The sequence below is a fragment of the Rosa chinensis genome, chromosome 5 (assembly GCF_002994745.2).
Source record: "Rosa chinensis cultivar Old Blush chromosome 5, RchiOBHm-V2, whole genome shotgun sequence".
In the NCBI taxonomy this organism is placed as follows: Eukaryota; Viridiplantae; Streptophyta; class Magnoliopsida; order Rosales; family Rosaceae; genus Rosa; species Rosa chinensis.
The window spans coordinates 87,148,360-87,172,048 of record NC_037092.1 but is presented as its reverse complement, the minus strand read 5'-3'; the positions used below and the strand labels follow the sequence as shown (position 1 = coordinate 87,172,048).

The window sequence follows — 23,689 nt, the reverse complement described above, 5'->3', positions numbered from 1 at the left end:
AGCACGAGGCTCTAACTCCAGCCTGCTTGCACGCCCCGAAACATCTTGATCGGGATCTCAGATCAAAATCCTTCCTTCAACAAAGTTGTTCTCCTCTGTCTCTTCTATCTGATCTCCAAATTTCAGCCTTATTGGAGTGGTTTTGAGACCTGTACATCATTTGAAGTGGGAGCTGTTCAGCACTCTCATTCCTGTCCAGATCAGCCTGTTTGCACACCCTGAAACATCTTGTTCAGAACCTCTGATCAAAATACTTTCTGCATAAAAGTTGTTTATAAATGTTTCTTCTATTTGACCTCCAAATTTCAGCCTTATTGGAGTCGTTTTGAGACCTGTACACCATCCGAAGTAGGAGCTATCCAGCACGCTCATTCCTGTGCAGATCAGCCTGCTTGCACGCCGAGAAACGTCCTTTTCGGGACATATAATCAAAATAATTTCTTCATAAAAGTTGTTCATCTATGTCTCATATATCTGATCTCCAAATTTCAGCCATGTTGGAGTCGTTGTGAGACCTGTACACCATTTGAAGTGGGATCTGTTCAGAAGAGAATTTGCTCCGAATTTCAACAAGTAAGTTTTAAAGATTAAAGTTCATGTTTTTGAGTTTGTATTCCTTTTCTCTTCTTTTCAGAGACTTGTAATAAAAAAGCAGAATTATAGAAATTCACGCTAAATGAACTAAGAGCGTTCGTAATCTATGAACTAAGAGTGTTCATAATATTCGGACTAAGAGCGTCCGCAAGCATCAATTTATGGACTAAAAGTGGAATCGTGGGGATTCACGCTATACGAACTAAGAGCGTTCGTAATCAATGAACTAAGAGTGTTCATAATAATCGGACTAATAGCGTCCGCAAAACATCAATTTATGGACTAAAAGTAGAATCGTGGGGATTCACTCTAAACGAACTAAGAGTGTTCGTAAATCAATGAACTAAGAGTGTTCATAATAATCGGACTAAGAGCGTCCGCAAACATCATTGTTTTCATCTAATCCAAATATTCTTGGAAATTGATTTCTTGGTAGCATAGCTCAGAAATCTTATTATTTTAGTTTTCGTGGAAGTTTAAACTCCGAAACCAATATATCTTATCTTCCTATTTTTCAGGATGTCGAATGAACCTAGACTCGACTTTCCAACACTTGACTCAACAGGCTCGGAATACCATGACTGGGTAACCGACGTTGAGAACCATCTCACTACGAGATGGATATTGCCCATAATACAGGCACCTGACCAGGGCCTTGTGTTCCAACGAACACCCACAAAGCATGCTGCTCAAGTAATTATCTTGATGTGACGCCATATGGATAAATCTCTCAGATTAGAGTACATGTCGATCAAGGATTCAAGAAACCTATGGGTAGCGCTAGAAGAGCGCTTTGGCAATATCCACAATGTGGACAACCTGCACCTCAAATGAAAGGAGGTAATCACAAATGACATGTGTCATCGATATGGATCAATTGAAGCATTGGTTCAAGCAATGCCATGCAAGTACCCAACTAGCTGCAAGCTACAAAGAGTATAGGCAATTGAGAGAGCAAGAAATCAATCTTGCTGAAGATGAAGATATCAATCTTGCTGAAGATGAAGATGGTGAAGATATCACTCTCACCACTGAGGACTTCAAAGCTGCAAATAAAGAGCACAAGGATGCCGCAGACTTTGATTAGAATAGTCCTTTTCTATTTTCCAATAAAACGGCAAATGTGCCTTAGTCAACAAATGACAATTGTATTGACTCTTTCTCATGTGGCGTACCCAATGAAGTATGATGTCTAGGAAAGTAATTGAGATCGGGGTATTTAAGCGAGCCTCGCTCCACCAACATCTCTCTACTTCCCTGGTCATATTTCATTGGAATTACCAAACGGATTGGCAATTACAATTTGTATAAGTTTGATTTTATTTTGGAATAGATTTTGGAAACTTTGATGTAATCATTGACTATTAATAAAGTGTTGCATTATTATTCAATGTCATGGACATGTGTTAAATTTCGAACTTTAAAGATATAAGAGCCAATGGTTTTCATGTGAAAACATATTGTAAGAATGGACAAGAGTTCCTTTGCATCGCCTCTAATAACTACGGACATAAATGAGTATTAGAGAAACTTATGTGTCACTTTAGTGGGTTGCATGCAACCACTATTCGAGTCATTGAATCAAACCATGTCATAAGAGATGACTTATGGGATTCTGACACATATAAGCTTTAGCAAGACCGTTTGGGATATCCAGGTCATGATATGATGTTCCGTATATTAAAGACTTCACGGACATCCATTCCTCAAAACGAAAAGAAGTACGAACCAAAGATATATTGGTCCAAAGACTTACTTCGTTTTGCAAAGCTTGCTCTTTAGCAAAGATAGGATCGAGACCATCCTATGCAAAGGACACTAAAGAAAATATACCATTCTTACAAAGAATCCAAGGTGATATTTATGGACCTATTCAACCAACTTGCGGACGTTTGAATATCTCATGATGTTGGTTGACACGCAAACACACTAATCACGTGTTGTGCCATTGTCCATCTATAAAAGCTACTTATGATATACTCATAGCACATATAATATGACAACGGGCTCACTCCCCGGATCATCCTATTTAGTCAAATGTATTTTGACTATGCTAGTGAGTATACATCAAAGATTTTCGATGGTTATTGCAAAGGGAGTGATGTTGGATATCACATTCCCATATACACACCTAAATGGTCTCGCGGAAATAACTACGATGGTAGTTAAGACATTGGCAATGCGCACCAATCTCCTTATATCCGCTTGGGGTGATGCAATATCGCATACAACTATGCTAATCCCTCTATGACCTACCGCCACTCAATGTATCCCTGCATTACAGCTAGTGACTGGATACAAATATTTTGTACTTACGCACATTTGAGTGAGTCATTTATGTGCCAATGTGAGCCATTTATGTGCCAAATGCGCTGCCACCACGCCTATGGTAGGTCCTTAAAAACAAGTGAGTAACTTGGTTGGATTTGAGACTCCAACAAACGTCCGCCACTTAATGCCCTTGCCAGGCGATCTCCTTACCGTTTGATTTACGGATGTCACTTTGATGAGACAGTCTTCCCATCGTTAGGGGGAGATAAGAACTCGAATGTTCAACAGGAACGACAGGAATTGTCGTGGTCTATCCCCACTATGTCTCATCTCGATCCCTATTAAAAGTGACGAGATCACACATTTACTGCAAAAATGCCTGCAAGGAAGGACGTCCCTACAAAGAGGACGTAGCGCCACCCTACACAGAGGTAGGCAAGGCGCCAACGCCATAGAAAGTGGCACTCTGGCGTTATAGGCCATGGCCCCAGCTATAATGCGTGGGAAGCTCGTGGATTCGAAGGAGACTTTGGCATCCTTGGATCATCGACACTCAACATCCGTCTCATGAGTATCTTCCAGATTATGGTTATCGTTGGGGGACGCCTCAACGTCAGAACCTATTCCTGAGAATATAGAGCTCTATGAAATTACACTAGTGTACATGAGACATGGAAAAGAAACTCCATCATAATTGATGATATAGTTGCGTATTCTGTTGCGCATGAGTTTGTTGAGACCGATGATATCGAACCACACTCCGTTGAAGCATGAATACCAACGTAGAGAAATTTAGCCTAAATGAAAAGATGTGATCCAGATTAAACGAAGAGGAAGGTTTTTGAGCCAGTGATGCCAACACCTCCTTACATAAAACCTATTGATTAATGGGTCTTCGTTAGAAAGAGTGTTGAGAAAACGAGATGGCAATCTCGCCTTATGGCGCAAGGCTTCTCACAAAACGCACTAGAATTAACTACGATGAGACATATTCTCTCGTAATGGATGACATTACATCCACTACCCTGTCAGTTTGGTAGTTTCCAAATAACTGAACATGCAGCTTATAAATGTGGTCACTACGTATCTCTATGGGGAAGTAGATACGAAATATACATGAAAGTTCATAGTGAAACTTTATTTACCCAAATCAAGTGGCTCTAGGCCATGGAGCGCGTTTACAATAGAGTTGAAACGCTCACTAAAGTGACTACTTGATTGGGAAGGGATATGCCCGCGCGTTTCCATAACAAGTTTCGGATTCTATCGCGGTTTTCATGTTGGACATGATCTTCATTAGAAGCCCTTAAATAGTTAAGGGAAACCGCTGAACACTTGAAATCCGAGTTTGAGATGAAGGATTTTTGGGGGGACACGATTAAGCCTCGGTTTTTGAACTTGAGCACCGTGTTGATAGATGCTTAGGCATTTTGACAAGGTCAAGCCTTCAAGCACCCCATGATCATTCGTAGTCTTGATCCTGAAAAGGATCCTCTTTGTCTGAATGGATGATCAGACGAAGATGTGCTAGAGAGGCTGAAATGCCTTACTCAAGTACAATAAAGCGCATTATTGTACTTAACTCAATACACAAGACTAGACATCTCACTTTGCCATGAACTTGTTAGCTAAAGGTATAGCTCTGCGCCAACGCGATACCATTAGATTGGTGTAAAAGATATCTTTCTATAACTTGAGATGTACGATCGATATGGGCTTATTCTATCCCTATAGAAAGATGATGGATTCGGACCCATCACACACTAGAAATGCTGCCAAACGCTGACCTGCGTTTTCTATCTCTACCCCAAAACGACATCAGCGTTTTGGAAGGTTTTGCTGATATTGGGTATCTCTTGACCCATACAAAGGTCTTCCACCAAACTGGTAAAGTGTTCACCATGGATAAGATCGCGATATCTTGGAGGTCTACAGAATAGACCTTAGTCGCTATATCTTCGAACAATGTAGAGATTATTGCTCTTCACGAAGAAGATCGTGAATGTATATGGATTGAATCCATAGTTACGCATGTTCAAACAATTGTGGTTAATTTGAAGTCTACCACAGATGAGCCTACAAGCATTTAGGATAATGCTGCTTATTTTGAACAAATGAAGCAAGGCTACATCCAAAGCGACAACACCAAGCATAAATCAGCAACAACTGACTCTCCTCAAAAGATCAATCAGAGGGGGAGATGTCTACATATATGGTCTCGAAACGTGAAGAGTGTGTTGTGCTCTTTTTCCCTTTCGACCGAGGTAATTTTTGTCCCACTGGGTTTTTGTTACTCGGCAAGGTTTTTAATGAGGCAACAAGAGAAGCACCACGTTTGGGAGACACAATAAGGAGTCTAATCAACGAGAGTTGAAATCAGGGGGAGTATCCAGAAGCATACTCACTTAACCATCGTGTACTCTTTTTGTCCTTCGACCAGGATTATTTTGTCCCACTGGGTTTTGTTACCTGGCAAGGTTTTAACGAGGCACATCTTTAGCATGGTCGCCCCACTTATACTACATCCTGAAGATGTTTTGATTCAACATATATGCATTTGCTCATCTTTTCCCTTTGACCACGGGTTTTTCCCACTGGGTTTACCGGGCAAGGTTTTGGTGTAGCAACTCTAAATGCATCCCTCTCGTAGACATATACTACCTACTTATGATGCTGATAAGAAGACTCCAACTCATCTCCGAAGCTATGATATTGCATACTCCACACTCAACGCGCGTTGTGCTCTTTTTCTCCTTCGACCAAGGTTTTTTTTTCCCACAGGGTTTTATTACTTGGCAAGGTTTTTGACGAGGCAACTTAGAAGCGCACCACCAAGACATTACTCTTAACATGAAATATCCAAGGGGAGTGTTGTAGTAAATGTATAAATGTCTACATCATGGAGTATGTTTGGTAAGCACTTGTTGTAGTAAATGTATAAATGTCTACATCATGGAGTATGTTTGGCAAGCACTTGAGAAGTGGAGAAGTTTGGTAACAAATATGTTATTGTTTGTAGGGTAATTCACACTACTTTGTATCCCTATATAAACCCTCCATTGTGAGAAGAATAAACACACATTACTCTCCATTCTCAGAATCAAATCTCTCTCCCTCTCAAGTTAATTTATGTTCATTCCAAAGTTATTTTATGTTTGTCCTTAAACACTGCATAAATATAGCTGAAGAAGAAGCAAGTTAGAAAAGAAACTTTCATCTTGAAGATGGTATCAGGCCCAAAATGTGGTTTGCTTGATTGCATTTTTAACACCCGAGAAACAAAATCGGTTATGCAATGGTTAAGATGTGACCTTGGTACGTTTTTAGTGGTTTATTTCTGGAATGACTATATTTGCTCCTGTAAACTAGTATCTTACTTGCTGTGCAATATAACTACTTTTAATTAGAACAAATGCGTACTTTCTCCAGAAATAGTAAATATATTGAAGCAAGTCAAACTAATTTACCTCTTCAACAGAAAACTGTCTTTCCAGTTTCATGAAAATTGAAACTGATAACAAGAAAACTAGTCCGTCTCTTCTCCCACCATCGTCTCTCTCTATTTTCAGAATTTCAGGTAGACTCAAGGTTGTAACAGCAGACTCATCACACCCCCTCCACCTTGATCTACTTAAAAGATATAACAATGGCGGATTGGGGACATTCCTCAACAACAGAACACCTCTTACCAACATCCCTAGGAGAGTCGAAAGCCTCTCCTAGACCTTCAGTACTTGCACATATCACAACAAGCACAGAATATTCCTCAATGACAAGCCCACATTCAACAAGAGCCGACACCAGCAAGGCCTCAATGTTTTCAATCTTCTTCTCCAAGAGAAATTCCATGGTTTGTACTTATGCATTCACAATTGTCTTCATTACATGTACCATCCTCTTGGTTTTCAACCCTTCTCGCCCTTCGGTTCCTTTTGGCTTCAAAAATCTTCTTTATACCTCTCCTCAGACCCCAAACCCTCATTGGAAACATGATTCTTTACCACAGTTTGATGAGATTGGAAGTTTGAAAGAGAATGTGGGGATTGATCAGAAGGGATTTCAGATTGGTCTTAATCAATCTTCTGGGGGAAATGGAGGAACCAAGAAAAATGTAGAGACTGAAAGGGATGATCATGTTGGTGCTCCTCAATCATCATACACTACCAAGAAAAATGTAGAGACTGAAAGGGATGATCATATTGGTGCTCCTCAACCATCAAACACTACCATGGAAAATGTAGAGATTAAAAGGGATGATCATATTGGTACTTCTCAATCATCAAACACTACCATTCTTTCCATGTTCAAAGACTCCAATAACACAGGAACCGAAGTTTCTGAGAAAGTTGAGAGTTCTGAGAGAAGAAATGAGACCAAGAATGCTGTAAGCTCTCATTCTTCTTCTAATGGAGAAAATGGTTTGAAGGAGAAAGGGAGTGATAGTAAAAAGGCACCATCTAACAAGAAACAAACTAGGTTGAAGTTGAAGAATGAATGTGACCTATTTGATGGAAGGTGGGTGAGAGATAATTCTTACCCACTTTATGCTCCAGGAACTTGTCCTTATATAGATAAGCCTTTCGATTGTTTCCACAACGGTAGGCCTGATAATGGTTACGAGAAGTACAGATGGCAACCGAAACATTGCAATGTCCCGAGGTAATTTGCACCAGGACTTTTATCTATTATATTTTGTTTAATGTTGGCTAGAGCTTGTTGGTTCTGTTTAGTAATGTTGTTTAGGATGAACTCTTTTGTAGGTTGGATGGTAAGAAGATGTTGAGATTGTTGGCAGGAAAGCGTCTAGTTTTTGTTGGCGATTCTCTCAATAGGAATATGTGGGAGTCTTTACTTTGTGTTCTTAGAAATTCAGTGGAAGATAAGAACAAAGTTTATGAAGTCTCGGGCAGGCAAGAGTTCCGTACAGAGGACTCTTTCTCTTTCATATTCCAGGTATCTTTCTCATTATCCATCATCTGTGATTTAGAGTTCATAGCCTGATAACTTCTTCCTTCATTTCTTTTCATTTTGTTGGTGTAAACTACTAATCTTTATGTATTAATAGGATTATAATTGTTCAGTAGAGTTCTTTCAATCACAATTTATAGTTCAAGAATGCGAGGGGAAAGACAAAAATGGATCCAAAAAGGAAACCCTTCGCCTTGATTTAATGGAGAGTTCCGCGGATAAATACAAAGATGCAGATATTCTCATCTTCAACACAGGTCACTGGTGGACTCATGAGAAAACTTCCAACGGGTAAGAACCTGCCCACTTTCACTCTCATGTCATTGTTTTTAGGCTACTTGGAAGGAAAGCTAACATTATTGAGAAACTTGCAGGTTGGGTTACTATCAAGAAGGCAGCCATGTCTATGATGAATTGAATGGAGAAGAGGCATATCGGAGGGCTTTAGCAACATGGGCAAGATGGGTGGATACCAAAGTAGATCCTAAGAAAACTGCTGTTTTCTTCCGCGGCTATTCACCTTCTCACTTTAGGTACATTACAATACAATTAGTACGTACTTCATACACTGCATGGTTGGTTAACAACTATATAGCAACTTCATGATCATTTTACACTTTCACAGGGGTGGAGCATGGAACTCTGGAGGGCAATGCCACGGCGAGACAAAGCCAACTACAGAAACTGAATACGGAGGAGAATATTATCCATCACAAGTGAAGATCTTGGATTCAGTGATGGAGAAGATGATGACTCCAATCTTCTATCTGAACATCACAGCAATGACTGATTTCCGGAAGGATGCTCATCCATCGGTTTACAGAATGCCCAACTTAACTGCAGAGGAAAGAAAAGCGACTTCAATCCAAGATTGCAGCCACTGGTGCCTACCTGGTGTGCCTGAAACATGGAACGAGCTTGTATATGCTCAACTCCTTAGACGCAACATAAAGCAACAGAAGAAGAAGCAACATCAACAGAAGCGTCAACAATAGAATCAGTAACATGGAGAAAGTATACTCTAATCTTTATTGGAAGTTTATCCAACAAAACTCTGATTTGATAGATAGAGTATATTGTACAGATATATTATAAGGGTAGTTTAGATGTTATTTCGTATATCATGATAAAGCATGATACAAATAGAGTTGCTCAAACTTATTCTATTCTTCAATTGGTTCACTGAGGTGAAGGTCTAGCCATTTTTTATGTTTCTCCTCTAATACAAAATTTTATTAGATATAGCTCAAATACCCTGGTCTTAATTTTATTTGTTTCCATGCTGAAAACCTTTGTCCTATACCTAAATGAAACTAATGTGGCATGGAACTTAATTAGCCATTAATATATGTGTGACATTGTACCAACTTGATCCGCCAACTAACCCATGCATTGCCAATGCTTAAACTAGGGCACCAATTATTAAAGGGGACTGAAAAAGAAGCAGGAAAATAGTTTCTCACATGTTTACAAAAAAATCAACTAATTCCACATAATTTTTTTGGTCCAATGGCAGATGTGTCATATTTGTAAGTAGGAAGCTCTGATGTAGATGTATACTGCTAATTGTTGTGTCTCTAGTTTTTTGTAATAAAAACCTTAAATACCATATAAAAATATTATCAATCCCCTCCTTTTTATATTAAAAATTGACATTTTTTCACAAATGATTAGAATGGTCCTTATTATATCCTACATAAAAGATCATTTTGTTAAAAAATTATTCAAATAGGAAACTATTTAGCTGTGATAATCATACTCATGTGCTCTCTCTAGTGAAGCTTTTAAAATGAAGACTTAGTGAGGACTTTTAAATCAATGGTTAGATGACTTGCCTCGTCATCAAATAGAAACGTTTGGCTTCAATTCAGGCAATACCTGAAGTTGTTTCCAGTGGCGCTCATCATTGCACCTTCTCCATGTTGACGCTTCGTCGTCGAGCATCGATTTGGCGTCGAGTTCTCTCATTGTCGAGTCCAGAAGGCTTCAATCTACACGGTGGTTCTCCAGGGCTAGCACAGTGAAAGTTAGCGAGAGATCTTTGTTTCCTCTGACTGCGTGCTTGGTGGTTGTAGAGATTAAAGGCGGTAGACAAGTTCAGTTCGAAGGCCGTCCTCGACTCTAGGTGGAATTGTTTTTAGTCTATACTAGCTAAAATCTTCTATGAGTCTTCTTAGAAGTGTAATTATTTGCTACCACAATTGCTTGCTCAGCATGAGTAATTAACAGTTTGGATTTCCTTTGAAGGCGAGGTGTTTTTGCTTAGCTATAGACTTGAGGTGCTTTATGTTTTATAATGAGTAGTCGTGTAATATTATAGGTTTTGTCTGCATGTAGAACTTCTAGTATTGGTGTATATACTATTTCGGTGGTTGGTTGGTTTCTTTAATACAATGAACATTTCTATCTGTCAGAAAAAGAAATGGTTAGATGACTTGTATGTGAAAAAGAAAAAAAAATTAAGTAAATTTAAAATACTCATCGAAGTCCTTAAAAACTCTTCATTAGAGACTCTCCCTTATATTCATCATCATTTCAATTTTATTTCACTAAATATATTCATCATCATTTCAATTTTATCTCACTAACTATATTGTTTGTGTAATCAAAGTATCAAACAATCTCCAATTAGATTGAATTTTTTACAAAATCAGTGAAAAGAACACTAAATAATAATTAGTTCTCATGATCGAATTATATTGATAACTTCATTACACAAAACAATGAAAATCAGGATGTTGAGTTAATTAATTAGGAATTTGGACTCGGAAATTTCCAACTTCTCCGTGAGTTGCAATCTTGCATTATTCTCCCTACTTATCTATTAATCTATTATTGCACCTGCATGCTTAGTGTTCCCTTTCTCCACAATTAGCAAATCTCAGAGCTTATCAACCGACTAATTAAAGCTAAACCTCACAAGAACACTATTAATTTTTGCTTCTCTCCATCTTTCCTACCAACAATGGCAGATTCCTCACCCCAAACTACAAAGCACCACTCACCCACTAAAGCAGAGCCCAAGGCTTCTCTTTCTTCCATCTTCTTCACTTCAAGAAAAGCCTCCGCCTTTGCTTATGGAATCGCCTTTGCTCTCATTGCCTTCACTTCCTTCTGGGTTTTCAACCCATCTGGCTACTCTTTCCCTTTTAGCTTCAACACCATCTTCTACTCTTCTCCTTCCAACTCTTCTCAGGAAGTTACTAAATCCCCAAAGATCGAATCTTTACCACATTTGGGCAGCAATGGAAGTTTGAACAGTGAAATGGGTGCTTCTCAGTTTTCCGGGAAGATGGGAAATCAGAGCAGTACTCAAATGGGTACTGATCAATCTTCAAAACCCGTGATTTCTTTGCCCCAAGAATCCAATCACACCAGAAATGAGTCTTCTTTTTCTGAAGGTTCTAGTGGGGAAAATGGTTTGCCAAGCTATGTGGCATTGAAGTCCATAAGCAATGAGGGGTTGTCTGGGTTTGAGTTGATTAATGGTTGTGATTTGTTTGATGGAAGATGGGTGAGAGATGATTCATACCCACTTTATGCTGCTGGGTCTTGTCCTTACATTGATGAATCTTTCAATTGTTTTCTCAATAGTAGGCCTGATAATGGTTATGAAAAGTATAGATGGCAACCCAAAAACTGCAATCTCCCAAGGTAATTTGCACCGACTGTTTTTGCTTATAGTTCTAGTAATGTTTTGTTTCCAAAGAAGCATATAATCTTATTTCCTATATTGGCAACTTCTCTTTGTTATAGTTTGTTTTCATACATGGAAATTTGCTTGTTTTCTGTTAGTCTTGGGAGGATTGATATAACAATGAGCTATTATGCTTGGTTCAAAATTGGATTTGAATACTTCAATGTAATGATATTCTGTTCTGTGGACATTTATTAGCATTTTGTGTTGTATGTTATGGTTGGCTTTCTTACAAGCAAAGTCACTTGATTGTTTGTACTTAGTTTTGTGGGGATCAATATAACAATAGCTAATATGCTTTGTTCATATTGAATTTGAATGTTTCAATGTCAAGGAGTTCTGTTCTGTGGACTAATGCATTGTGTTTTATGCTTTATGCATTTGCAAGGTTGTTCTGTTGAGTAGAGCATGTTGGTTCTCATTGGTTTCGGATGGCCTCCTTGTGCAGGATGAATGGAAGGAACATGTTGGAATTATTGAGAGGAAAGCGTCTAGTTTTTGTTGGTGATTCTCTCAACAGGAATATGTGGGAGTCTTTGGTTTGTCTTCTTAGGAATTCAGTGGATGATAAGAGCAGAGTTTTTGAAGCTTCTGGCAGGAGCGAATTTCGTACAGAGGGCGCCTATTTTTTTGTATTCAAGGCATGTTGTTCATTATCCATCTCTGTCTTGGAATTTATAGCTGCTAATTAATTCCTTCCTCTTTGTGTTTGGATATTGATAGAACATGTGGAATAGAATAAGAGGAGATTTATATAGGATCTCAAAGTGTTATTTAGTTTTGACTCAGAGTAAATTAAGGTTTACACAATTGGGCCCAATAACAGTATTGATTTGAAATTTTGAATTCAAACAAGTACAGTTAGCGATAATAAGAAATGGAAAGGTTTTTCTTTCTCTTATTTTTCATCTCGTGTCAACAGATGAATGAGGCCAAGAGGCTCTAAAGAAATCTTTATAATTGCTTTATTGTTTTTGGGCAGATTAATATATATCTTTTCTTGAATGGATCAATAGGATTACAATTGTTCACTGGAGTTTGTTCAATCACCATTTCTAGTTCAAGAATCGGAGGTGCTAACCACAAATGGGTCAAAGAAGGAAACACTGCGCCTGGATATGATTCAGAGATCCTTGGATAAGTACAAAAGTGCAGATGTTCTCGTCTTCAACACAGGTCACTGGTGGACTCATGATAAAACTTCCAGAGGGTAAGACTTATGCTCCCTTTCACTCTTTTGTCATTGGTTTTAGGCTGGCCAGAAAATTACAATAATATTAGAATCTTGCAGGCAGGGTTACTATCAAGAGGGTGAATATATCTATAGTCAATTGAATGTCAAAGAGGCGTATGGAAAAGCTATAACAACATGGGCCAGATGGCTGGATGCTAATATAAATCCTGAAAAAACTGTTGTTTTCTTCCGGGGCTATTCGCCCAATCACTTTAGGTACATTTATAGCTCACATGATGTATTTTTTAACTTTTAGAACCTCATGGAGGGTTTACAACTATACAGCATCTTCATGTTTGCTTTACCATTTCATAGTGGTGGAAGATGGAATACTGGAGGTCAATGTCATGGTCGGACAGAGCCAGTTCAATACGAGGCATACAAAGGAAAATATCCTGCAAAGATGAGAATACTGGACTCAGTAATCAGGGAAATGAAGATTCCAATCTTTTATCTGAATGTTACAAAAATGACTGATTTTCGGAGGGATGCTCACCCATCCATTTACAGAAAGCAGAATTTGACAGAGGAGGAGAGACAGTTGTCTTTGAGATCCCAGGATTGCAGTCATTGGTGCCTCCCTGGTGTTCCTGATACATGGAACGAGCTTCTATATGCTCATCTCCTTACATATACCCTGCAGCGGAGGAGACCATAGGTGAAAGCTAATCATCATCTGTGAATCTTACATTGATAATGTTCCAAAATTGTCTACAGTATTCTTTTGTTGTAGTACTGGTCATCACTCATTACACTACACAAGATGAAATCCAGCAAGGACTTTCTTCATTAGGTTGTAATCTGGCAAACGTCGTGTGAAGTAGGAGGTAGGCTGGGATTATTTTCCTTAGGTTACCAGTGAATGTCACACCGACAATATTACACTGTAACGATCACTTGAAGGACTAGTCTCTTTTTACTATAAGCCGATATTTTTGCTCAGTTTTATTCATGGTGTTTTTTTATAAATTCTAGGCTTGATCATCACCACATCGCACATAGAGCTCAAATAGCTAGTTTCACAACTTTTTGTTAATGCAGCTATTAAAGTAGGTGATGACGAGGAATGAATCTCCATTACCCCTAATTTCAAATGGTTTTCGATGCCCATTTCGTGTTTTGCTTACCCTTACCCTTTGTGAAGCATACCAAACTGTTGGAAAATTCCTTGCTATTGATGGATTTTTTATTTTATTACTTTGTTTGAAATAGAAGTTGATATTATTAGATTAACAGCTAAAAACAGCAGTTTACAAACACTTGAGATAGACAAATTGGCAGGGAAACAACTAACTTTCTACGTACCCAAGCACCGGAACTCATTATAAATAAATGATGCTGGCACAATTGCAGGCGAGCAAGAATAATCTCGCCTCTTAAAGAAAAATCAATCATCTAAACAAGTTTTATACTAGTAGTCTACTATCAGAAATAAACCCTTTAACTAAGAGCAATGGTTCACTGTGCTAAGATGTTGGATATGTCCATTAGCGACACAAAACTATAGGACCTGTTTAATAATATAGGATATTGATATAATGTTACTTCTCACCATGAGTGTTTTTCGATTTTAGGTTCGTATTTTGGTTTTGATGAAAATTTTTGATACTCTTGATTTATGAAAATTTTGTAAGAAAGTGACGATTTAAATACCAATAAATATATTTTGACAAATATTATTATATAAAAACTAATTTTGAATATATATATATATATATATATATATATATTTAGGAGAATGAAAGACAAATTCATTGATGGGGAATCATTACAATCAGAGATTACAATAGCCTCCACACTTGGAGGAATATTGGTAAAGAAATTCACACTAAACTGCCCAACTTTGGCCTCTTGCGCTAGATTATGCGCCACTAAATTAGTCATACGATTGCCGTAACTTACTCTTGCACCTAGAGCATCATGCAACAGGGCTCGCAAATCAGTTAACAAGAAACCCAAGTCCGATTGGTCCAGGGAAGAGCCATGAACAGCCTGTACTAAATCCATGCCGTCAGATTCTACCAACAAAGGGGTAAGTTGGTGATCAAGTGCTAATTGCACTCCTTGAATTAGAGCCAGCAGCTCCGCATGCCTAGGTGAGTTAGCCACCCCCAGAGTGTGTCGAAAGCCCCCCACAATAGAGCCTTCGTGATCCCGAAAGATCCCGCCCAACCCAGCCAAACCTGTATCCAAGTTAAAGGTAGTATCCATGTTAAGTTTAATAAACCCGACTAGAGGTTTACACCACTTATGTAGGCCCTGTGGACCATTATCACGAACAGGATGAGAATGAGCAGCTTTATAGTCATTCCACCATCCCATAGTCATAGGCACGATTTCATGAGCGGGTTTACATTCATCATCCCAAATCCGTGAATTCCTGTTCCGCCAAGTAGCCCAAAGCAACATTAACAAAGGAGAAAAGGCCGCAGGAGCGAGATTATAGATAGCTATCAACCAATCCACCACACAGGATGCATTAATAAGAGTGGGAATATTAGCCACTTGAAGAATGCTTACTGCATGAGGACAATCCCGAAGAGCATGGATAGGAGATTCCACTTCTTCATCACAAAATGGACATTGGGTATCAATATCAATACCCATTTTGCTAATCCGACTTCATGTAGGAAGAATATTGGAGGCTGCCTTCCCTAGTACCTGAGCTTGCCACAGTTGCTTCCATAGAATGGCACTAGGGTTAGGAGTAGAAGAACCATCCTCTAGAATTCTCCCCCGAGCAATATGATATGCAAACTTCACAGTAAACTTGCCCTTCTTATCACCTCCCCAAATCCACCGATCCCCATGGTTGTGGGGACTCAAAGGCAATGCCTGAATTTTCTGAACGATATTTGGTGGAAATAAGTTTGATAAAAGCGGTAAATTCCACACACCTGGAGAAAGAAACAAGTCGGCCACCACTGTAGCATTTGCTGACCGATAAGAGCTGAGGTCTTCTCCCATTAGCCATGGGTCCGACCAAATATTGGTTGAAAAGCCATGTCCAACATGGCGACGAATATCGGCCTGAAGGATATCTCTACCCTACAAAATACTCCTCTAAGCATAAGAGGGCTGGTCACCCAAGGAGGCTTCCCAAAAATTACAATGGGAAAAATAAATAGCTTGGAACAGCTGCCCGATTAACGAATCAGGGTTTTGAAGGAGCCGCCATCCTTGTTTCACTAACATAGCCAAATTAAATTAAAGCAAATAAGTGACGAAACCCATACCTCCCATGCTTTTGGTTTTGCATCAATCATCCCATGCTCGCCAATGCATAGCCCGTTTCTCCTCCGTACTACCCCACCAAAATTGGGCACATAGTTGATGGAGCTCCTGAATAAGAGATTGAGGTAGCAAATAACAATTCATTGTGTAGAGAGACATTGCCTGAGCCACCACCTTTATTAGAATCTCCCTACCTGCGCTGCTCAGTAACTTAGATCTCCAACCTGTCAATTTCTTAGATAATTTATCTTTAATAAAAGCAAAAGTCTCAGTCTTGGAGCGTCCCACGAGAGTTGGAATACCCAGATATTTTTCATGTCTCGACACCACCTGTACCCCCAAAATTTGTGCCAAGTTTTCGCGCAGGTGGGGAAGAACACTACCACTAAACACCACATTACTTTTTTGTAGATTCACTTGCTGATCGGGTGCTTACTCATAGGTATTAAGCAAGTGACGAATCCTGTGACAATCCTCAGGGCTAGCAAAAGAATACAGCATACTGTCATCAACAAATAGTAGATGGCTGATCATGGCTGATCATAGGTGCTCCATCGCAAATATGAAGACTCTGCTAACTTCCATTCGAGACCGCGTGAGAGATGAGAGCAGATAAACCCTCAGCACACAAAAGGAATAAATAGGGTGAAATAGGGTCCCCCTGCCTTAATCCCCGTTGAGGAGCAATAAACCCCTTTGTTACCCCATTCACAAGAAAAGAGTAGTGTACCGTAGAAAGGAAAAACATGATCAAATCAACCCACTGAGTATCGAAATCCATCTTTAACATGATCCGACGCAAGAAGCTCCATTGCAGCTTGTCATAGGCCTTGCTAATATCTAATTTGAGGGCCAAGAAACCTTCTTGTCCACGTCTGAGCTTATGCATATAGTGGGCCATCTACGAGGCCACCAGAGTATTGTCAGAAATCAATCTGTTAAGCACAAACGCACTCTGTTGGGGAGAAATAATGGTGGGTAAAAGGTTTTTTAACCTATTAGCCACCATCTTGGAAGCAATCTTATACAACACATTGTATAAGGCTATGGGTCTCAAATGCGACATAGTCGTTACTCCCTTAACTTTTGGGATTAACACTACATGAGTAAAGTTCAATTCCGGGGGCATCTCCATGCTGGTCAACATCGAGATAACTGCATTGCTAACCTCATGCCCAACCAAATCCCAATATTTCTAAAAGAAAAAAGGAGACATGCCATCAGGCCCCGGAGCCTTAGAAGGACGCATTTGGAAGAGCGCCTCACGAACTTCCTCCATAGTATAAGGGGCCAACATAGAACCATTCATAGACGCCGTAACTCTAGGTGAGATGGCATGGAGTACCGTATCCTGAGCTGCCAAGACAGAGGGTTGGGAGCTAAACTCCTGAGCTGCCAAGACAGAGGGTTGGGAGCTAAACACTGACTGAAAATACTCCAAAACAACGTTCTCTATCCCTAGAGAAGACTCCTGCTAGATACCATCCTGATCAAAAAGCCCTTTAATTCTATTCTTCTGACGTCGATTAGAAGCACTCCTATAAAAGTATTTTGTATTTCTGTTACCTTCCTTGAGCCAAAGCTCTCTTGATCTTTGGCGCCAGTAAGTTTCATCAATAGACATTAACTCATTCAACTTTTTAGATAGCTGCAACTTGGCCTCGTGGTCATGCGGATCATACGGATTTTGCAAAAAGTCGTTGAGCTGAGAACGAATCACCTCCACTTCATTCCTATGGCTCCGGAACACAGTACGATCCCAGACAAGTAGCTGCTGGCCAACCCCCTTAACTTTCCGACAAATATGCAGCATAGGGTCCCCGATAGAAGGTTCGTTCCACGCTTCCTCTACCTTCTGAGAAAAACCTTCATGGGTGCACCATATCTCCTCAAAACGAAACTGCCTTCTCCATCACTCATTCACTTGTGGAACAAAGCGTATTTCCAGTAACAGAGGAACATGGTCCAATCGGCTAGGGTGCAAATGCATAACTCTCGAAAAGCCGAAAGCAGCTCACCACGTCGAGGAAGCAGTGCACCTGGTCCAGCCTCTCTTTTGTCCCTGAATCACACCAAGTATACAAACCTCCAGCAGCTCCCATGTCATCCAAATGACAGTCTGTCAATGCTTGACGAAAGGCCTGCATCTGCCCCAGACTCCGAAGCCTACCACCTAATTTCTCCCTCAATTCCAAAATCTCATTAAAATCCCCTGTGACAACCCACTTCTCTAGCGGATCCTGGGCTAAAGACCGAAGCAAATCCCACGAAATGTGACGTTGGCCGGTCTCCGGATGGCCATAGAAACAAGTAAAACGCCACTGCACGTTGTCTGGACCCTTCACTATCGCGTCAATGAAGTAGCGATCAACCATTCTGACATTGACGGTGATGGAATCATCCCACAACAAAGCTAACCCGCCTGCCCTATCAACACGATCAAAGTGGGCCATTTGAGAAAGGACAACCGATTTTAAAAGCGATTGGTGCTGCTGTTTAGTACAGTGAGTCTCGCTGAGAAAAACCAAACAAGCCTTGTGCTTCTGGATCAATGACTTGAGGGCATAACGAGTTCTATTATTCACTATCCCTTGACAGTTCCAAATCAGATAGTTCATGATGACGGAAACAAGGTGACAAGCACCCGCTGAAGCCGGCAAGCAGCACTGCAGAAAACCCTAGGAACCGGAGGCGCAAACAATGGCGGAGCTAGGATTTTAAAATAGGGTGGGCTAAAAAAAAAATTTTCTTAAAAGTTTACTAATGTTTTAAGATTTTTTTTCTTTTCTTAAGTTTTACAAGTAATATGTTTTATTCTTTTCTTAAATTAAACTACATTATATATTAAATACATATTAAATAATCAAATAGCTAAATGACCCAAAAAATCAACATCATAACATGTGATAGAAATTTGATAACATAAGTTTAAGACAAAAGAACACACCTACTCAAATTATACCCCGCGCCCTTGAATAGAAGCAAAAATCTTTAATTATTGAATATGTATTATAATTCTCAGTTGGCTCTTTTTCAGACCTAATTTACCAAAAAAAAAAAACACAAATTTTTTATGCGACTATGCCTCTTAAAGCATAATACAAAATCAAATCAAATCAAATACTTCAAGCAAATAAATAACATATCTATCTATACTATTATTAAGAGAAGAGACTTTGTAAAATTGAAAATTAACAGATTTAACCCTGAAAGATTAAAAAACTTTGAGAATAAATTAAATTAGAAGGATAAATAAGACAATTATAAAATAGATTTTTATTAAGAAAATTAAAAATAAATGATTCTACAACCCCCACTTTTCTTTCCCACTATTTTCTCTCTGCAATAAATACCGGTGAATCTATTTCTTCTGCAATAACTACCCACCTTTAAAAAAAAAAAAACAAACAAAAAAATTTCATACACATGCAGAGCATGTGATTGCAGACTAGTGTATGACTAAAACAAGAAAAGAAATAACATATGGGCTAAGTTTAGAAATTTGAGGTGAGCTAATTTTTAATATTTAATCTGTTAAACCATAATTAAGCTACAAATTTATGTTTTTTCAAAATCTGGGGTGGGTTGTAGCCCAACGGAGCCCGTGTGTAGCTACGCCTTTGGGCGCAAACCTTAGGTCCGAAAAGCTCTCTATCACTGATATCTACTCTTTGTTGGGGAGTATGTTGAATAATGCCACTCTTTAACTAATTTTGAATATTGCTAAAATATTATAAGGTTAAATTCTTAAAAACTCTGAAAATTTCAATTGTAAATTCGCTTCTTTCGTTTAATCACCACGATCGGTCGAAATCTATCTCTGCCTCATCACATCATATTAACTCCGCGCCAGCTAGCTGATTTGATCGAGTGTTGCAGGATTGAGCAATCCAACCTTATCATCAAACTGTGCCCAGTACTGTACCGCACCCCAATTATTGCGACCGACAAGTTGCAGAAACGTAGGACGAAATATTAAGTCCCAACATAATAGAAGGTAGCAGGAAATAATGTTTATATAAAGCAAGGGAAGGTATCTGAATTTCTGGTCTAGCTATGAATATATATATAGTAGGTTCTTCTCTTTGAACACTCCTTATAATTTTCCTATCTCTCTACAGAAGAAAGTTGTTAAATTGTAAGTGCTCTACTTCTCTTCATGGATTTCCATTTTCAATATAAAAGCATGTAAGATTGAGTTACTACTTACTACAGTTTGGTTCTGTTTCTCTTAATGACCTAAAAATAAAGATTTTTATTGCAGTTTAGATTCTTATGCACTTATTTATTGAGAGTATGAATATAATAAAGTTGTGAATTTTGTGTTTTACATCGACCTGTGATAATGTTATATCAATTTTCAAAAGTTCAAATTTATGATATACTGGTATTGTAACACGAGGGTCTGAATCTCAATTTTTACAGAGAGAATCTCATTATATATAGTAGAAAAAGGAGTAAAATTCATACTCTCTATTTTATAATCCATACTTCATGTTTCCTAATTCTTTGGTAACTTAAATTTTATTTTTATTAAGTTAAATTTTGTCTTTTATAAAAGGTAGCTTAAACTCTAAATATATGTATGTATGTATGTATGTATGCATATATGTATGTATGTACACACACTATATATGGCAATGTTTCCAAATATATATGCATCGTGGCAGAAAGCATTGCCATATATAGTAGGATCGATAGACCCATTATATGGTATAGACAATCAGATAGTCACATTTCAAGATCGGAAGGTTTGTTCGCAACTAGTGTAAAATTTTCTTCGTTTCATTTCTTTCTTCAATTTTAGTTTTTGCACAGGGCATTTGAAATTCTCTTGAAGATGGCAGTCAACGTTAGCGTGAGAGAGTCGACGGTGGTGAAGCCAGCGGTGGAGACACCTCGGCAGTCGCTTTGGATGTCCAACTTGGACATGATCAGTTCAAATGCTCATACTCCCACTGTTTACATCTACAAGCCAAAAGATGGCGCAGACAGCTTCTTTGACCCGCGCGTGCTCAAGGACGCGCTCAGCAAGGCCCTCGTGTCCTTCTACCCCTTGGCCGGCCGTCTGAGGCAAAACAACGAGGACAAGAATGCTCGTATTGAAATCAATTGCAATGGTGAGGGCGTGTTGTTTGTTGTGGCAGATAGCAGCTCCTGCGCCGATGATTTTGCCCATTTTAAGACCACTCTCGAGTTAGGGAGATCGCTCATCCCTGCGGTTGATTACTCCGCGGGGATATCTTCTTTTCCACTCTTCGTGGTTCAGGTCACATACCTAAAATGCGGTGGAGTTGCACTTGGTATTGGCTTTGAACACAGCGCAGCGGATGGGTTTGCTGCTCTCCACTTTGTAAAAGCATGGTCTGATATGGCTTGTGGTATCGACTTGGCAATCCCACCAACCCTCGACAGGACATTACTTCGTGCCCGAGACCCGCCTCAGCCTCTCCTCGATCACAACCACCATCGCGAATACCATCCTACTCCATCGGTCACAAAAGCCGCCGCTGCTTCTGATCCCGATCATGAGCCGGCTACTGTCTCTGTTTTCAAGTTCACAAGGGAGCAGATCAACATCTTGAAAGCTAAGTCCTTAACAACCAAGAAAGATGACGATGTTGATAACGGGAACTCCTTCGTTAAGTACACTTCGTATGAGGTCTTTGCAGCTCATGTATGGAGATCTGCATGCAAGGCACGTGAACTTGCTGATGATCAAGAGACACAATTCCACATTGCAGCAAATGGACGGTCGAGATTGCAACCCCCACTCCCACCTGGTTACTTTGGTAATGTGATTTTCTCATGTGCACCAACTGCCCTAGCAGGGGACCTCATATCCAAACCGATGAGCTACGCTGCTAGCTGCATTCACAAGGCTTTGGTGCGTATGGACGATGAGTATCTCCGATCAGCCCTCGACTATCTTGAGCTTCAGCAGTCTCATCATCATCTGTCGAGCCTTGCTCGCGGAGCTCATTACTATAAGAGCCCTAATCTTGGGATAACTAGCTGGGTTACGTTGCCGATATATGACGCTGATTTTGGTTGGGGTCGGCCAGTTTTCATGGGACGCGGTGGACTTTCACATGAAGGGAAGGCTTACATGGTACCAAGTGCAAGTGATGATGGGAGTTTCTCACTGGGAATTTCTCTGCAATCTCGGCATATGAAATCATTTGCTAAGTTGATTTACGACATCTGATAGTTGATGCTGTTTTGTTCACCATGTATATTTCAGACTTCGGCTCTTTGTGATTCAGTGATTTTTAAGGGTCTATGTTACCTGCTAGGTCTATCCTTTTCTCTAGCATATGAATAAGCGTGGGTGGACAGCTTTACAGGTGTGCTGGTCCTCCCTCCTTCGAAATCGATGGTAGCTAGTTAGCTAGGCGCGGTGTGCACATTGGCACTGATTGGGCCTATTCCTCTTCATTTTCTTATGTACATGTGTTTGCATTTGGTCAAGTATTGTAAGCTTTCTTCTGTAGGCTACATTGGTGTTCTTGTCCACCCAAGTGGGGGGCAGTGGCTGTATATATATTATGGTGATTTTCACTTAACGTAACCAGCGGAATGATGACTTGCTCCGATCTTTTATGATCAATCTAAAGTCTAAACATTACCTGACTAGCCGGATTGCAGCTAGTAACTGGTGTTCCGAATACAGAGAACGAGCTTTCAAATGCTTCCGCAGCTATATCCAGCATCAGAGAAGAGATTATATTTGAAAAGTTATATCCGGAGAGAAAAGGGTGATGTACTAGTAATCATACACAGATACAACCAGTACACGTCATTAGGCGAAGGGTAATGTGCATGAAAGCAATTAACGTACTGAGTAATTGCTAATTAATTACATATAACTCCGTAATTATTTCACAAACTACTCATGATATATATCCTCAATCATACGTGTTATTAATTATATGCAATGTGGTGGACTAATAGAAACATACTAGGTAGTTTGCCCGCGCGATGCTGCGGGTTTTTGTTTATTACTAAATTTTATATGCAACCGAGTGGTAATCGCAACATAAGAAATGTTAAATGGTGAAAAAAACAGCAATCTTTTCTCCAGTATGCATCTGCTAAGAGTAGAAAAGAATACTTTGATTTTAGGGTTTTCAATAATAATACTATTCATCCCACAAAGGGGTATATATACAAGGACAAGAGGAGTAGTCTAACCCTAATAGGAAACAATCATTCCTATAATTACATGATAACCTAAATAAATAAGAATCATAATTACATAAATAATCTACAGCTATTCTACACTCCCCCTCAAGTTGGTGCATAGATATCTATCATGCCCAACTTGTCAACTGAGCTGTCGAATATCTTCCTGGACACTCCTTTAGTAAGAACATCAGCTAACTGCTCTTCTGAGTTTACAAATGGAAAACGAATAACCTTTCTGTCAAGATTTTCTTTAATAAAATGACGGTCAACCTCCACATGCTTTGTCCTATCATGCTGAACTGGATTATGTGCAATCTCAATTGCAGCTTTATTATCACAATGCAAATCCCTAGGTTGTCTAAGCTTGTAACCTAGCTATTTCAGGACATTACGAATCCATAACATTTCACAGACTCCATGTGCCATACCTCGAAATTCAGCTTCTGCACTTGATCTGGTCACAACTTTCTGTTTCTTGCTACGCCAAGTGACAAGGTTCCCTC

General features: G+C 39.4%; 3 protein-coding genes across 5 annotated transcripts; all 3 read left to right on the top strand.

The window, feature by feature from the left end:
* Nucleotides 1-6,039: 6,039 nt before the first annotated feature.
* On the top strand, nt 6,040-9,084 carry LOC112167406 (protein trichome birefringence-like 4). The gene is made up of 5 exons (XM_024304422.2): nt 6,040-7,524; nt 7,626-7,818; nt 7,931-8,124; nt 8,208-8,366; nt 8,459-9,084. The coding sequence occupies exons 1-5, from the start codon at nt 6,512-6,514 to the stop codon at nt 8,826-8,828; spliced, it is 1,929 nt and encodes a 642-aa protein (XP_024160190.1). The 5' UTR covers nt 6,040-6,511; the 3' UTR covers nt 8,829-9,084.
* Nucleotides 9,085-10,643: 1,559 nt separating this feature from the next.
* LOC112166366 (protein trichome birefringence-like 4) lies at nt 10,644-13,712 on the top strand. Of its 2 annotated transcripts, XM_024303205.2 has the most exons (6): nt 10,644-10,726; nt 10,757-11,487; nt 11,979-12,171; nt 12,547-12,740; nt 12,822-12,980; nt 13,080-13,712. In XM_024303205.2, exons 2-6 carry the CDS (start codon nt 10,799-10,801, stop codon nt 13,420-13,422), a joined length of 1,578 nt encoding a protein of 525 aa, XP_024158973.1. In that variant the 5' UTR covers nt 10,644-10,726; nt 10,757-10,798; the 3' UTR covers nt 13,423-13,712. The 2 variants fall into 2 exon arrangements, with proteins under 2 accessions (XP_024158973.1, XP_024158972.1); XM_024303204.2 differs by having other exon boundaries at nt 10,680-11,487.
* Nucleotides 13,713-19,986: 6,274 nt separating this feature from the next.
* Nucleotides 19,987-22,603, top strand: LOC112202397 (shikimate O-hydroxycinnamoyltransferase). Of its 2 annotated transcripts, none has more exons than XM_024343402.2 (2): nt 19,987-20,136; nt 20,817-22,602. In XM_024343402.2, the coding sequence occupies exon 2, from the start codon at nt 20,839-20,841 to the stop codon at nt 22,204-22,206; it is 1,368 nt and encodes a 455-aa protein (XP_024199170.1). In that variant the 5' UTR covers nt 19,987-20,136; nt 20,817-20,838; the 3' UTR covers nt 22,207-22,602. The 2 variants fall into 2 exon arrangements, with proteins under 2 accessions (XP_024199170.1, XP_024199171.1); XM_024343403.2 differs by having other exon boundaries at nt 20,045-20,136; nt 20,806-22,603.
* The last annotated feature ends 1,086 nt before the right edge of the window (nt 22,604-23,689 follow it).